Source organism: Anthonomus grandis, chromosome 5, assembly GCF_022605725.1.
Source record: "Anthonomus grandis grandis chromosome 5, icAntGran1.3, whole genome shotgun sequence".
In the NCBI taxonomy this organism is placed as follows: Eukaryota; Metazoa; Arthropoda; class Insecta; order Coleoptera; family Curculionidae; genus Anthonomus; species Anthonomus grandis.
Window position 1 is genome coordinate 13,472,113 of NC_065550.1, and position 16,894 is coordinate 13,489,006.

A 16,894-nucleotide genomic window follows, 5' to 3' on the forward strand; every position below is an offset into this window, starting at 1 on the left:
CCAATGGCCGGCACAATTACCAGATTTAAAACCTATTGAGAACTTGTGGGAGGAGGTTGAGCGTCAATTCCATCCCAAGACATTTACAAAGAAACATACTTTAATTGATAAAATTAACGAAGTTTGAGCCAATATGTCGATCGTTACTATTCAAAATTTAATTTTATCGATGCCACTTCATTACCAAAAAGTTATCGCTAATAATGGATATCCTATTGACTATTAAGTTAAAATTATCTAAAATAAAATTTTGATTGCATAAAAATTGCATTAGTTTTGTAGCGTTAATTAATTTATTTATTTACAAACACTACCTTACAGGTAAAAACTCAACTACAAGGGAGTACAAAAAAAAATACATATATACTTAGATTAATAATAGCTCACCAAAAATCAAACAATTTCTGTTAATAAAAATAGATACATATTTTAACAACTTATTTATATCTAAAAGTGGCTTAAGACTTTGCAAATAGATCGGCATCCTCTAATATAGTATTATAATTATTACATATTGCATGTAAAGGTAAAAACCTCAAAACATTTGTTTGAGAATTGAACTGTGATACTATAAAATTTACCGCATTCACTCTACACTTCTTAAGTGATGTAAAGTTCAATTTTTCATGTGGACAACCTCTAGGCAGATATACTCTATACTGCTTCAAACTTAAATATTTCAAAAATTTTCTTGTAATATTCTCTAAGGTAGAATAGTGAACATTATAAGGCTAGCCAACGTTCACTATTCTAAAGTGAAATAGTAAACATTGGCTAGCATAGCTAGTGAACATTGAACGTAGGGCAGCAAAGCACAGCACAGCCTAGGGCAGCAGAGGATTTTGTAACACACGCAATTAAATTAAACGCCGCATATTGGACGTAGCAGAGGCGAGGCCTGCGCGACATAGTAACAGAGTACTCTGTCCGGCCTCTGTCGGTTGTGGAGTGTGCACAGTTTTCTCTGCAGAGTGGCAACTGTTGTAAAAAAATGGAACTCCTAATTGAACTCGTGCGGGAAAATAAAGTATTATATGATACAAGTCACAAAGACTATATGCGTACAAATACTGTTTAATTTAAACGTCACCCTAATCACTTAAGAGATTAAATTCTCCATGCGTTCTTCTTTTTTTAAATGAGTACTTTCACCTAAACACTTTTTTCGCCGTTTTAAATAGAAACACAACAGAATATTCTCGATTTCTGAATCCGATTCTGAATCTAAACAAAGTTCGTCTTCTGTAGACATATTTAATTCTATTAACTAATAGGTACCGTCAATTTAATTATGCTCTTTATATGACAATATAGGTAAATATATACATAACAAAAAAAGACAAATAGCTACGACATGCAAAGGTCCTACGTTCAATATGCGCTCGTCGCAGAGGCAGAGCAGAGGAATAGTTTTCCTCTGTTATGTCTCGGCTGTGCTGTGCTCTGCTGCCCTACATTCAATATGCGGCTAGCCAAACCCGGAGACCATACTTAAGCTTAAAACGAACGTAAATAAAGATAAAATATCAACTTATCAGCATCAACATTTTGAAATGCCTTAGATGTGAATGAAATATAGTGTGGTATAAAAGATAACTTACTATAAAACAGGACTCCTCCCTGAATTTATCTGAATGGATAAGTAGTTCAAAGTTTAAGTAATCGTCATAGAACATTTTTTTTGTTTTTTTTCTTGTGTAAGACACTACAATAATTTTTTTTACGTTTAAATAGAGATTGTTTATATTACACCAGACATTAATTAGGTTTCTGTTTGATTGAATAGTTAATCATAAATTTATTTTATGTCGTCCGCGTATAACGAAGAATTTATATTTAGCGAACTCTCTATATCATTAATGAATATATTAAAAAAGTAGGGGAGCCAAGACCGAACCTTGAGGTACCCCCGAAGTGGCTATAACATATACATATTGACATCGATTTGAAAGATAACACCTAAGAAGATTTATAAGCGACTCAGAAATGCCCATATTAGACATTTTCTTGAGTAGAAGAATGTGATGTGAATGTCAAAGGCTTTTGAGAAATTCAAATAAATGACTCAAAAACTTTGTCAATGGTTTCTGCAATAAATTGAGTCTTTATAGTTAAATTTGACGTTTTAGATCGATTGCTAACTAATAACATGTTTATTTTGAAGTTTAGGAAAAAGAAAGTCGTGAAGAATTTTAAGAACTTAGAGAGTTAAAGAACTTTCAAAATTTTTTGAAAAAATACAAATGATTGAGACTGGTCTATAAATTTGCATGTCATTTCTGTCGCCTTTTTTAAATAGGACAAACTTTAGATTTTTTTTTAATGTTAGGTATTTTTTATTGTTTAATAGATACATTATAGATTATTTTCAGAGGTTTTTACTAATAGAAAACGACAATCTCGTATTAAAAATGCTAGAATCAAATCAGGTCCTGTTGTTGGTTCAGATTTAAGTTTACGAAGTGCTTGCAAAAATATCTTCTTCGGTATAATTTCTATTTGTATAATTTCATTATTTATATTAAATATTCAGTTGTTTGGAACATTGTTGCCTGTTCGTATTAAATAATGTCTTAAAAAAGTCCACAAACGCAATAACTATGTCAATTAGTCTGTTTAGTCAACACCCACTCAAAGACAAGGCCTTAGTGCTTGGCGCGTGACGTCATCGATGTGGGCCACCGATTTTTAAAAACCAAGGGATTTCATATGCTAATATCTCAATATTTGGCTTATTTTAAAAAATGCTAGGAATAGAATAGAGTTCAGGAAATATTTAAAGGTATGTTTTAGTTCTGGTTGAATGTCAGGTTAAATATTATGGTGTAATATTAAATGCAGACTCCCAACTCCCCTACATCTGCGCCAAAATTCAACATACGTATTTAGGATTTTTTTATTTTTTTTATACCACTAAGTAGTAAAAAATGTTATTATATACACATAAATACATATATTGACTTTAAAAGCTTAAAAAGCTTAGGTATACCTACTCCAATTCATGTAATTTTTTAATTGCAGAAAAAGAAGCACATTTTTTCTTCGAGGTGTCAAAATCAGGAAAATAAAATTTTTGGTCTGGTTTAGAGTTAAGCCAATTATTAAATACACATTTAAGTAAGTGAACTGTGTCAAATAGGTAAAATAATGGTCTCTGATTATCTATGGGATGAGTATAAACAATGCTAAGTTGGTCTGCAGTTGAAAAACAGTTTGCAGGTTTGTAGTTGCAGGTTGCAGTTGTATGTACCCAATCTCCTCTAAATTTTCAATAATTGTCTTAATAAAATTATAAAGTATGTCTGATGTAATTTTGGAGATGGGAGCTATGTGAACTACTTCCTTAAAGCTCGAACACACACTTGTAATCATAAAAGTAAATGCCTTTGAAGCTAGAGACTTATTATTGACTAATGTTCCAGTGATATTACCGCCTTTATAGTCCATGTAAGGGTCAATATGAATTTCATCAAAAAGTAGTGTCACAAATCTCTCATGATCCTTTAGTAAACTAAACACATTTCGGGCATAAGTTAAAAACATTTTTTTTTAATCTATGTGGGGATCGGTCATGTGTTTGTTACAAATACCCATTATAGTTTGAGGATGTGGTAAAATTAGGGATCCATAATCTCTTAAATACTTGTATGCATGAGGACTAATAGTATAGATTATAGAAGTCAAAATTATTGTACTACTTGAATATCTGTACATTTCCTTTGCAGTTGTAAGCAAAGCTAATTGTTCCCAAATAAAATTTAAAGAATGCACTATTTTGTCTTGTAATGTTAAAACACAAACTGGCTCCCTATATAAAAAAGTTTCAAAAGTTTCAGTCATGGTTTTAGTAATTCTATTGTAAAAATTTTACCTGTGTTGGAATCTTGAACTTAATATGTATAATAAAACGTATAATAAAGTACTCTTTATTATACTACCTTCAGGAACATGAGCTTCACATACTTTGGTGTTGTTTGTGGGCTCAAAGTCATCTCTGTGTATGGCTTTTACCCATTTTCCCCTTAGATTTAGGTATATCCTTAGGAAAACCGAAGACATGCACTCTAGGTCCGTTTTTATAGTTTCCGTTACAACCCGGAACACAACACATTTGAGGCATATTTACACTCTGATATAAGCTACAGGCCGAACTAGGAGAAAAACATTAAATTAAACAAGAACTGAAGTATTAAAGTCTGATATAAACAAATAAAACCGCGGCGCGCCGGAGACCCGGTTTTTCCGAGGATTTTTCTAGTCGGAAAGTACGATTTTGCGATTTAAAAGTACGCGAAGAGTTTACATAAATATAACATACACGTTTCGCGGAAATAAACAGTTCCGATTTTAGAAAAAAACACAAAAATGAGCTAATGTTTACTGCGGATCTCGTCAGAAATACCGGCAACCACAGAACATAAATATAAACAACCTAACCTCTCGTTTCATCAGGTGGCACAACTAGTAGATGCGCCGCTGTCAGATTTATATAGAAAGAACTCCTATTGGCAAGTAACAAGGTATTAGATAAATTATAAAATTTGAAAAAATGGAAGTTTAAATTATGAAAAGAGAAATAAGGATGCACTCTTTTTTTTAACTAAATTGTAAAGTAAGAGCAGTTAAAGATATAGATTTAATTATTTTAAGATAGAAATCATTCATAACATCCTAATGTTCACGGCAATCTGCAAAGTCTGGCAGCGTTGCAGGTAGCCTTCCGCGGACGAACAACGGCAGCGTCAACAGCCGAATTCACCTGAAAATCAACCCGAAGTGCATGGCCCAAACGCGTGACGTCACGAGCAAAATTTTTTGGAGCGCTTTGTCCTTTTGTAGAGGTGTTATTGGTTTAGTTCCTGATTCTCTAATCTCATAGAACCAGATATACCCGTAATGTTGTTACTCTTGTCTCTGAATTCATTTAAATCATGCAAATCCCCTAAGTGAATATATTGTTTAGCCTTTGTTTGGAATTGCATTTATAATGTTGGCTGAAAACCCAGGAGGATATTTCCTGTTTGATTCTGATGGATATCACGGAACCATTGAATCCAATAGAATATATTTTTTTATAAAATATCCCAGATGTGCTGTCAACACAATGACAATCCTGCAAAAAAGACCAGTTTTCCTGCAATAACAAATCATAGAGGACAGGAAGATTACCTTTGCGAAAATTATTCATATTTTTAATATCTGATCCCATATTATTTTTAGCATTTATATCCATTTTAAGGCTTACATTTAACGCTAATGCAGGATGGTAAGAGTTCTCCAGTGTAATCAAATCGACCACAAACATTCAAAAAGACTATTAAGGGGAAATGTATATCACAAGTACATAAATCGATGAATATTTACTACAAATATTGACCCTCAATTTTCGGTGAAAGACCCGCTGTATTAATATTGAAACTAGAAGATTCAAACCTGCGATCGACAGCTAGCAATACACCTCCTCCTCTAGATTTCAGTATTTCTGAAAATTTTCTGTCAGCGCAAAAAGTATCTATTGGGAAAAAAATCTATTTTTTCATTTAAGATTTAAAGTTTACGTTAAGGCTATTACATCGAAATTACTAGCGGCCGTATTCTGATAAACTTCTAATGTTTTATTACGAAGTCTGCGAGTGTTTTGAGCATTAATACATACATATATCTGCGCTCTCCTGCTGAAACTCTGGGCTTGACTGAAACCGTCTATATTAATGCTACGAATACTGGTACTGGTAGGTGTGTTTATGCAAAGGATGTGTACAGCGGAATCAAAAGTAGGGATAATTGCTACTGGTTTAGGATACATGATCTAAGGCGAAAGCATGCCGAACGATAAGCAATACATTTATCAATGTCCCAAGCAGCATGGCTAATATTTAGCTTTGCACAGTTCCCACCTCCATCACGTTTTTCCCCAACAAAAATTTGGACATTTTAAAACTGTAGCTATGTAATCTTTTTAATTATGTTTGTCACTATATCTTGGACATATGATTTCATTCGACCAATTTTTAGAATGGTTAAACGTTACACTTATAACAATTTAATACCTGTACATCAGAACATGCACTGTATCCCACAAAAATATTTCCAATTTTGATGACGCGATAATAGGAATGCCGATCTAATTAAAGAGTTGCCTGAATAATATCTGATTTTTTTTTAGTATTACATTGATTATTTCACAAGAAGACTTTTCGTAAAAAATATCCTCATTTAGTTTTTTAATAACAGATAGACTTCATCTTAATGTCATAAGAGTTAACCATTTTTTTCTCTGCGAGTTGCTTAAGTCTGGTATTTTCCTCTTGACTTTTGCATCCGATCAAAATTCCTCCATTGTTGACTGCATTGAGATTTGGCAATTTTTAACTGGGTCTCTGCAAGATCAATGTTAACAGCCACATGACGCAGCGAATAACAAAACTTTTTCAAACCAAATTTCGGATTGGTAGAAGGGCAAAATTGAATGGTCAGCAAGAAGCACGCCTCTCATATGACAAGATTGTAAAATATTAATGAACTAAAAGGGCGACTAAGCAGAGTAAGTAAGCCGTATATTTAAAAAACTTCGTTGTGATACCCTCTGTACCTGTATTAATTTGTATAAAAATATTTTTATAAAATAGATCCAGAAGATATTTATAAACTTGATACGCACTTTAATAATTATTTTTGATAATTAGTAAGGGGTTTCGAGAAGGAATAAAACATGTAGGGAAGTATCTTCTATAAATGAAATGAGTTGCAGAAATATAATTGTATAAATAACCCAATATCGATCGTTGTATTAGTGTCTTACCTATTAAAACTACTGCTATCGGGGAACACATTGCTGGGTGGCATATTGTATGACGTTGCCGAAGAAGAATAAGGCGAAACTGGCGCCCTCCTGCTTACCGGAGGTGAGTAACCACTGCTACCGGCTCCGCAAGTATAACCTGTTGGGGAAGTACCAAGCCCCAAAGTATCCAAGTTGGCGCTCTCCGAGTCCGCGTGACGACGCCACGGTCTGTTCATCTCATGTAATTCGGTCTTTCGTCGCAAGAGGTCATCGCTATGTCTGCGCATCTAAAAGCTACCACTTTTTAAACAATTCAAAAAAATAGATCAGACATAATATTACAAGTTCGGTTCTGCGCTGCCTCCTTTGGTCTTCTTGCGCCTGTTCTTCACGCATACGCAATAGCTGTTGCTCCAGTCTCCTGTTTTCTAGCTCCCTTTCACGTCTCTCCTGATCCTCACGTAAAGCCGTCAAATGACGTTTCTCCTCGATTTGTAATCTTAATTCGTGTTGGTATGATTCTCGTTTTAATCTTTCTCTTTCTAAGTCGTCACTTCTATCAGAATAACTAAATCCATCCATAAAAGTGGTAGACGCGTAAGAGGTTTGACCCAAATCTGAATTGTACCTATCTATAAGTAAAAAAAATAAAATTAGGTTAAAGGGACAATGGCTTATCAAGTAATCATAGTTGCCGTCAACGATCATTTATTTTCTGTTATCTAAAAACTAAATAATCCGAACGCATCTATTAATGTAATCGATAATCTATTAATATAATGTATTAAACAAATTTATATGTTAAAAGTTTTAAAAATTAAATATAGATACATAACTTTAAAACCAATTTTGCAAGAGGGAAATTTTCTTTTCTTTAAAATATAGACCTTTTTTAATGAATTACATTATATAATCGAAATTCAATAGAATTTTTACAAAATACAATAAAGAGAAAAGATGAAAAGAAAAACAGTAAGTTAACAATAGGCCCTAAAATTTACTTCATATATGCGCTCTCAATAGCCTCTTAAACTGATTAACATTTCTACAAGTTTTTACATCATTTGGTAATTTTGAATTCACTTAGTCCTCTATATAAAACATGATTATGGGTTTGACTGGTACTACATCTATTAACCAAAATAAAATCCTCACATTTTATGGTTTTATAATTTGTGGACATTACGAAAAATAAGTTATCACAGTTATATTAACGGGTAGGTTACCGGTAGGTGCAACGCCCTGTTTTAATTTTGAATATAAGTAAGTTAACATTAAAAACAATTCTTTGCTGAACGGATAACAAACTTAGAACATCTAACATAGTCTTAAAAGTGGTTACACTTTAGCATCGTTCTCATAGCCCTATTTTGAATTTTCTTAAGTTGCTGAATTTTATACTGTGGTAAGTTATATATTTGGAGCAAAGAAACGAGAAAAAATATAATACGAAAATTATATTTCTTCTTACACCGACCATTTTAACTGCATTGGCATTTTTTCGATAAAAGTAACACCGTACACTCTAAACTAAAAATAAAGCATACTAAACACGGAGAGAAAAAAAAACTCTAAACACAAGAACAAAACGCATAAAACTAAAAGACCAAAAGTCAATCAGCCGGTATCAAAATTAATATCAATCGCGCAACGTCGCGTCTATTGCCAACTTACGAACAGCGAATAGCCACGCGGCAATTTAAAATTCAATGTATTCGACCCATTACAGTTGATTTGTGGGGTTAATTCACCCTCTGTGACGTGCAACGCTTTTTATCATACAAAATAAAAAGCGTTGTATAGTAGTGTCGAACAAAACTATATATGAGTAAGGGCATTGTATAGTGAAAGCTTGGTATGCATCGATAGATTTTGACCTATTCTATTAATAAACCCGAATTTTTTAGAAAATGTTCTCATAATATAATCAGCGTGTGCATGAATATTCAAATTAGAGTCTAAAATTATACCCAAGTACTTAATATTCCCATCATATACCAATTTTTTTTCCATTTATTGTGATACCTATATTATTTATATCTACTGAACTCATGAAATTTTATATTAATATTTCCGACTATAATAAAATAAAGCTAAAGTTTCTAAAACCAACAACAACTATTGGTTTTAGAAACTTTAGAAGTTTTATAATTTTTTGTGCTCTAAAAAGCTTCATCTTTAATTTTTTTTATTAATAATAATAAATCGTCTTTATTTAACAAGCCCTGTAAATCACAGTATTTGACTGAACAGGCGAAGATTAGCTAAAAGCTACTCTTTATCTCTTAACCTATCCAGTTAAAAAAAAACTAAAATTAGTACTACTTTAAAGTAAAACATATGTTCCATCAGCTAAGTAACAATCATTGCTGTTCCAAGAGTAGATCTTTATAGAATCTTCGATAACAATAATTGGTAAAATGAAAATTAGGACTGAAACGATTAAATAGAATCACAGCTTCATAGGTGAAAGAACGTTTAAACATTGATGTAGTGTGACGTGGCATTGAAAGTATATTATACCTTATATTACGACTATGAACCTCACTTCTGTAAATCATCCTTTCACACAAAGACACAGGTGTGCGTGTTTTAAATAGGCGATACAAAAATACTAATAAATACAACTTAAATATAACCACAATTTTTAGCCATTTAAGTTGAAATATGGTTTGAGATACATGGTCGTATTTCCTAAGATTATTAATAAAACGACAACATGTGTTTTGGATACGCTGCAAGCCATTTTGCGTTATTCTATCTAGACATGGGTAAAACAATTATATAATAATTAATAGACATAACCAAAGATTCAGAAAGCTTTTACCTTGTGTTGTTATGCCGTTGATTGCGACCCGAAAACATTAGAACTTTAGTTTTAATAGGGTTTATCTGCAAATTATGTTCACTGGAGAAATTCATTATCTGCTCCAAATAAAAATTAATAGAGTCTGCTGCAAGCTGAACATTATGTGGGTTAAATAGGTGAAGAACCTGAGTATCGTCCGCATACAGGTAGACGTCCGAGTTTAAGGCTACGTTAGGTAGATCAGAGGTATACATTAGGAACAAAAGTGGCCGCAATATAGATCCCTGCGGTATCCCGGAAACTATTATTTTTGATTCAGAATATTCATTTTGTACCCGTACTCGCTGCGACCGTCTCCATAAATAGGATTTAAAAAACGATAAGAAGGAGTCATCACAACCAAAATAAGACAACTTGGCAACAAGCAAGTCATGATCAATCAAGTCAAAGTCAATTAGAATAATCCAGTGCCACCAAAATCACAGCCCACTTTTTGTCTAAGGCTGTAATGATATTATCTGTAATATTTAGAAGAGCACTAGTAGTGCTATGACCTTTTCTAAATCCGGATTGTTGAGCTGGCAGAATATTAGTCTCACAAAGATGATCCATCAGTTGACCATGCACTATTCTTTTCAAGATTTTAGAGACAAGAGGCAAGAGACTTATGGGCCGTAGGTCTTAAACTCCCAGATTTATTGTTTTGTTATGCAAGAGCATTTCGCAATGCAAATGATTGCAATGATTCAAATATACACAAATTTGTATCCAGAAAGACGAATTCCAAGTTTTACAATATTTACCAGGCTAGAAAGAAATTTGCGCCAATATGGTTCTTTAGAGAACCCACAAAAGAGAGGCGCCGGTGTAACAGTAGAAGGAGGCGAAGCAGAAGTAAACGTGCTGGGTAAACCGGCTTAACTGGCTTACACATTTTAGTTTTAATTAATTATTTTTATTATTTATTTTAGGATACATTAATTACAAAAATCAAAATAGCGATAGTTCTCTTAGAGAAGTGCAGAAAGAGACTGGAATTTCAAAAATGTCCGCCAAAAAAGTATTGCGTAGAAATAAGTTTAGACCTTATCGATGTAGAAAAATACAACATTTAAGTCCATATGATTATCGGAATCGAAGACTATTTGGTAGACAGGTTTTAAGAAATCGAAGGCGTGACCCTAACTTATTAACAGTGATTTTGGTTGCTTTAACAGAGATATCCACTATCGTTGGCCTCAACGCGGTGAGGGGGTAATCAACATTTTCATCGAGAAACGGCGTTCCAAGGCGCAATTCACACAGAACAGGCGTATGGCGGTGGCGTGGGACTGGCATGGAGCTGGAATGGAGCGGTACGCGCCACGTCAATCAATCACTCAATTTACATAGAAAGGGATTCAATGTGATTATTGTCATTTATTTGTTACGTACATGACTGTGTAGTAAAGTTACAATGCTTTCGGATGACGAAGTTGATCAAGATATGTTGAACCTTGTAAATTTAGCTAACATTCAAAGGCAAAGGAGTTACCGAATACATTCCTTGTGGTTAGATAAATGGTTCGTTTAATTTTATGCGGGAGCTCAATATGTACCCTGAATGTTTTCAAAGTTTCTATCGAATGTCAATGTTTTTATAAAATACTAGTAAGGGTTTGGTAAGGGTTAATATTGAGAAGAAACCTACAAATTGAAGAGAACTTGTCAATTCAGAGGAAAGCTTGTTAATAACGCTGAGGTAAGTTGAAGAAAATATATTTAAGTGAATCTATTTCTGTTTAATCTAAAACAAAAAAATAACGATACTGTTACCCTAATATTAATTATTGTATTGTATAAATTTACTCAAATGAAATTCATCCGTGTTCCTGTGCGGTACTGAATCTAGGTTTCTATTTACCGAATCTTCAATTCAAGATTGAAAACTATCTATTGGGATAGTAGAGGCTTCAGGAATGGTTGATTATAGTATTTGCTCGCCTAAATTCAAAATTCCAATTTTGAAACGCCGCTTCTGAACAGAATTCATGGACTTAAAAACGCCAGGTCTGGGTCAGGAGGATAGATTGTGGCATTCGTTTTCGTGCTGTTTTGGATCCCCAGCAATTGTTGTTTTTTTTTTCAAAGTACTGGTAAGCTTGCTGGTTGAGCTGATTAATAGCGGTTGAGGCTGCTAACTTGTTTTTTTTTCTAAAATCATGTTCTTTCTGTAGTAGTGTTTCAGGTGCTCTCATTGCTATCGGTTGATCATCGATAGACGTACTGGAAGATGGTACAGGTGACCGAGAGGAACGACTAGATAGAATGTTATAAGGTGAGAGTACATCACCATTGGAGGTGTCTTTAGACTCATTAGATTGTGACCCCGTTTCAGCTACGTGGTGGCTCGATGATGCGTCGGCAGACTCTTGATCCACGTTGCTCTTACAAGACTTCAAGAAAGGATCCAAAAAGGAGAGATGTGGGACCAAATAATATTCTTTGACTCGTTTTGTTCCTTGTCCTGATTCTATTTTTAGTTTGGCTTTATATTTTGAGTAGCTTCCTCGTATGTTTTGCCAGCGGTCTTTACACTCGGTTACTGAAACAAAAGTATAATTTCTAATGTAAATACGAGTTTAAACATCTTTTGTTAATTAACACATACATACTTACCATTTTCGCTGAATTTATTTGATATTTTTTCCCATGCGTGATCTTGTGCAGTTCTATTGCAGTAATCCGACCTTTTATGGTCGTATAGAACTGCATACTGTTGCACGTCTTCACAGAACTCGTATTAAATAAATAATCACCCCGCATTTTATCAAATAGACAAAAAGAAGCAATATAAATCGCTGTTTGGTATATGGCATTTACCACTAGTGTATGCCACTCGTGGCGTCGAAGTGACGTGGTGGTGGCGTGACTTATCACGCCTGTGCCACGCCATTTCTATCTGTATTGCCCCATAAGCGAACATGCAAGTGGCACATGCGTCTACCACGCCACCCCCATACGCCCGTTTTGTGTGAATTGCGCCCAAGAGAGGTTCGTCATAAATGTTTGGCAGGGAATACTTAACACACGAGTAGTTGGACCATTTTTTTCCCATGAACATTTAACAAGTATATCATAATTTTTTAACAAATTCTTTGCAAGATCTTTTGGATAATATCCCTCGTGATGTAATAACAAACTTTGAATATTTTCTTCTTCTTCTTCCTCAAATACAATGGACTTGCGTAATTTCGACGGCCGCCCAATCTTGTTGTTTATTATGGACCTACAGTTTTTAACGTGGGTTCCGAACCACGAGAGTTTTTTGTATGACAAACACAAACAGCCATGCCCATGCCAGGATTCGAACCTGAGACCACACGATCGCATCGTGAACGCTTTGCCCACGGTGCTACCGGGATCGGCCTTTGAATATTTTCAATATGACGGTACACCTGCTCATCGAGATCGGCGTTGTACAAATGTACAAGGTTTCTGAACAATTTTAAACCACATCGTTGGATTGATAATAACAGTCCTATAAATTGGGCCGCAAGATCGCCTGATTTAACACCCCTGAATTTTTTCATGGGGTTTTTTTAAGGACCAGGTTTCTCAAACTATGCCTCAACATTTATAGGGCCTAAGTTAAAAAAAAAAGAGAAGCGTTCAATAAAATTTCTCCGCAAATGTTAAGGAACATTCAGAGAAAAATGGTAACCAACGCGCGAAAACGCTTATAAAATAATGCTGGTCATTTCAAACATTTAGATTAATAACAATTTATTTAATAATTATGTATATACTATTTAATAGGCTTTATTTATTTTAAATGAGTTCTGGATTTATTTCTGCTCATTGTTATATTATTTATTAAAATAAATTTATTATAAAGTTAGTCAGATCATTGTTGTAATATTTATTTTTTAAATACCTTGTATTTGGAATAAAAAGACATACATATATTTCTCATTAGTCAAAAGACGCTAACTGGCTTAATATGCATAATAGACGAATATTGCATTCTCTTTGTTTCTTTTACAAAATACTTAAATTTCAGTCTTCTTCTTATTTCCTAAAAAAAGTTAGCTACCGAAGAGATGTACATAACATTAGCATAATGCGTAAAAATCTATTAACAATTCCACAACATAATAAAAATTACTTCAAAAGGTCGTTTTCGTACTCCATATCACATTTAATTAACAAATTTGAAATAAATGATAAGATAGTTTATTAAATCAACTAAGTAGTCTAACTATGTTAGTGTTAAAATATGTACTTTTCTTTTTTACCAAAGCTACCGCATATATAAGTAATATTAATACTAATATGCCACATCCCTGCCCCTCTCCTTCCTTTACCCTATCGCTTTCACAGTATGTATTTATTATAGCTTAACCAGTATTTATTATAATTTACCTATATTTACTATTAAATTTATATTTTAATATTGGCAGGGCTCAACAGAATCCAGGGAGTCCCCATTTATAGAAGATTTCTGGAAATCTTATTAAAAGGCCTTTTAGTTGCCTGACGGTAGTTATTTACTTCGATTAGTATTTTTGTAACTTTTTTTTTGGGTAACATTATTATTATTATTATTATTATTATTATTATTATTATTCTGCTAGACCTAAGAAAATAGATTATCGTTGACGGCAACTCTAGTTCATATTAAATAAATGTTGATAGTCATAATCAAGCGTAATATAAAGATATTGCGGGATTTAATTGTATCTTATTTATATGCGAATTTCCTGCAAGTGAAAAATACTTAACGATTCCAATAGTTATTATACTTAAATACATATTTACTTCAAAAAAATGTTTAGAAAATAAAAAGTTAGTTAAAAATCAGATCAACTTTTTAAGCTTTTTATTATCAAATGTACTCAAAGCAGAAATAGTACAGTCAATCTGGCACCCTAAAAGGTTTATAAATAAAAAATCCTTACAGCCATTGTTTTTTGTCAGCCTTTAGCAGTCTACGAAAAAGGCCTAAAAACGGAAATGTTTATTCCTTCCCCTTGCCGTTTTTTTAATTTGATTTTCTGGGTAAACCGTACGCGGGACAAAAAAAATTGTGAAACAAAAAATGAAGATAATTAAATTCTTTTATTTTCTTTCTCACAAAATTAGCGAGAACAGAGCAATATGTCATTTGTTACTAACAAAATGGGGGGCAGTAAATTTAAATTGATATGGTCAGTTGCTCGCCCAAAAGTTTTTACGTTTAACAATAAAATTACCCCACACGTGACGTGCATCAGAGTGAATGACCTATATAACAGTAATTTCCATCATTAAACAATATACGATACCTCTAGCACTACCAGTTCTTCTATTCGATAAGATACTTTTCGGTTTATCCATAGTGATTGATGGGTTCCGAGCACTTGCGGCTCTCAACAACACTGCATTCTCCTCGGTGGTCAGTCGCTGGTCAAGGACGTGGCGCCGTAACGGTGAACGTGTTTGAAGCGCCAAGTCCACCAGGTCGTCAGTCACGGTTCGGAGCGCGCTACTCTGCACCACTTCATTTTTTATCTGGAATTTTGAAATTTATTCTTACTTGTATACAAAGGAAATAATGAAATATTCGTAAATTTTTCATGTGTATTATACAAGACAGATAACATTGTTCTGTCTCCATTATTAGATTATCATATTTCATTTTCAGGGCCCGCCTTCAACTTCTCAGGTACATTTTAAATATAATTTTGCGAACAGCTATAGTTGCTAATTAAAAACTGTTTTTAGACTTTTTTTTCTAAGATATCATGTAATAAAATCTTATTAAAACTTTTTTTTATCGCATAAATACTGAAAATGAGTCTTTAAGAAACACCCTGTATACTAAAACGAATTGTAATTTAAAGGCCACCACCTGCTCTTTCCTGGACATCTAATTTACACATAGTCATCATTAAATAAGCCACGCTTCAACTTATATAGACATCACAGCAACAACCTCTGACCACTTTAGGCTTATAATTGGTCCTATATTTTGGTGCGCACACCACAAACATTACGATTATTGTTGTTTTAGTTTTATTTGAGACTGGCTTAGATTTACTTTTGTTTAATGACTATGAATTCTAAGCCATATTGTACAACACCCCGTTAATCACTAGGCATATAAATAGTTCATATCTTAGAGCCGTAGTTATTCAATTGATAACGACTTTTAAATAACACAGCGAGTTTTAGTCAGTACTGTTTTTTACTAATGCTCTCCTCATATGTTCAGACTATTGTAAATATTAATTGGTATATACATTATTAAGATAAATGTTATTTTCAAGAATTTAATAAACAGGCAATTTTACAGCTTATCAATAAAAAAATTGAACTTACAACCAATTCTGTATTGATATTTTGGATATCGGTCTGAACCGATTTGGTATCAACAGAGATTGCGGAATAGGTACTTCGGCTACTTTTCTCGAGAGGAATTTCACTACTTTCAGGGGTTTCAATTAAAATTTCCGGAATAGGAACTGCTTTTTGGTCTTTCTAAAAGAAATTATAAGGGAACAAACTATAAACCCAATAGAAGTTAAAAAAAGAAGAAATAATAATGCAAACAAAAAGTTACATTGTTGAACCTTAAAATACTTACTTGTCTAATACTGCCCTCACTGGTACCACTGGTGCTCCTGTGAATGACAGGCCGTTTGATGTCATACTCCCCCAGCCCTTCGTGGGGTGCCGCCCTCAAAGTGGTGTAACACTGTTGGGGAGCGAAATCCCCTCTACGCAAGTGGGGCAATCCGAAGAGGGCCCTCTGTCCCACTGAACCTGCGACCCTTGTTTCATTCTGATTAACAAAAAGGTAATTTTTTTTTGGGTTAAGCTTGTAATTTCATGCACTTTCGATGTAAGGAACCAATTCCTTTAAAATTCAGGTGTTTTTTTTTCTTCTTTTATTTTTCGGACACATCAATTATTAGCATTATCACTTGCGAGTTTTTTTTGCAATAAAATGTTTGTATACCGGGTACCTCAAGTAGAAACTATGACGTCAAAAATATTTTTTCAAAATGGAACGAACACCATTATACAGGGTGTTTTTTATATATTGCGACCAAATTCAGGAACGTGTTCTTTGGACAAAAATTCGCAAAAAAGTTCCTATAAACATAGGTCCTAAACCTTTTAGATTTTGAGCTACAGGGTGGTAAAGTTTTAACAAAAAAATTTTTTTTTTCGATAACTTAAATACCCCTGTAGATATTTGTCCAAAGATTGGTATGCAGGGTCTGTGTATCCAGAGCCACTGGTTTTTCTTGTATTAAAAAATATTTTTAAATTCC

General features: G+C 33.5%; 1 protein-coding gene across 2 annotated transcripts in view; it reads right to left on the bottom strand.

Moving 5' to 3' along the window:
- Nucleotides 1–16,894, bottom strand: part of LOC126736080 (uncharacterized) — a 122,205-nt gene that overhangs the window by 53,070 nt on the left and 52,241 nt on the right. The window contains exons 4-8 of one of the 2 annotated variants that reach the window (XM_050440288.1): nucleotides 16,201–16,398; nucleotides 15,936–16,094; nucleotides 14,900–15,125; nucleotides 7,127–7,416; nucleotides 6,803–7,071 (exon numbers count right to left, since the gene is read on the bottom strand). In XM_050440288.1, coding sequence (XP_050296245.1) covers nucleotides 6,803–7,071; nucleotides 7,127–7,416; nucleotides 14,900–15,125; nucleotides 15,936–16,094; nucleotides 16,201–16,398 — 1,142 coding nt within the window. The remainder of the gene's footprint in view (nucleotides 1–6,802; nucleotides 7,072–7,126; nucleotides 7,417–14,899; nucleotides 15,126–15,935; nucleotides 16,095–16,200; nucleotides 16,399–16,894) is intronic. The other variant, XM_050440289.1, reaches the window with a different exon arrangement.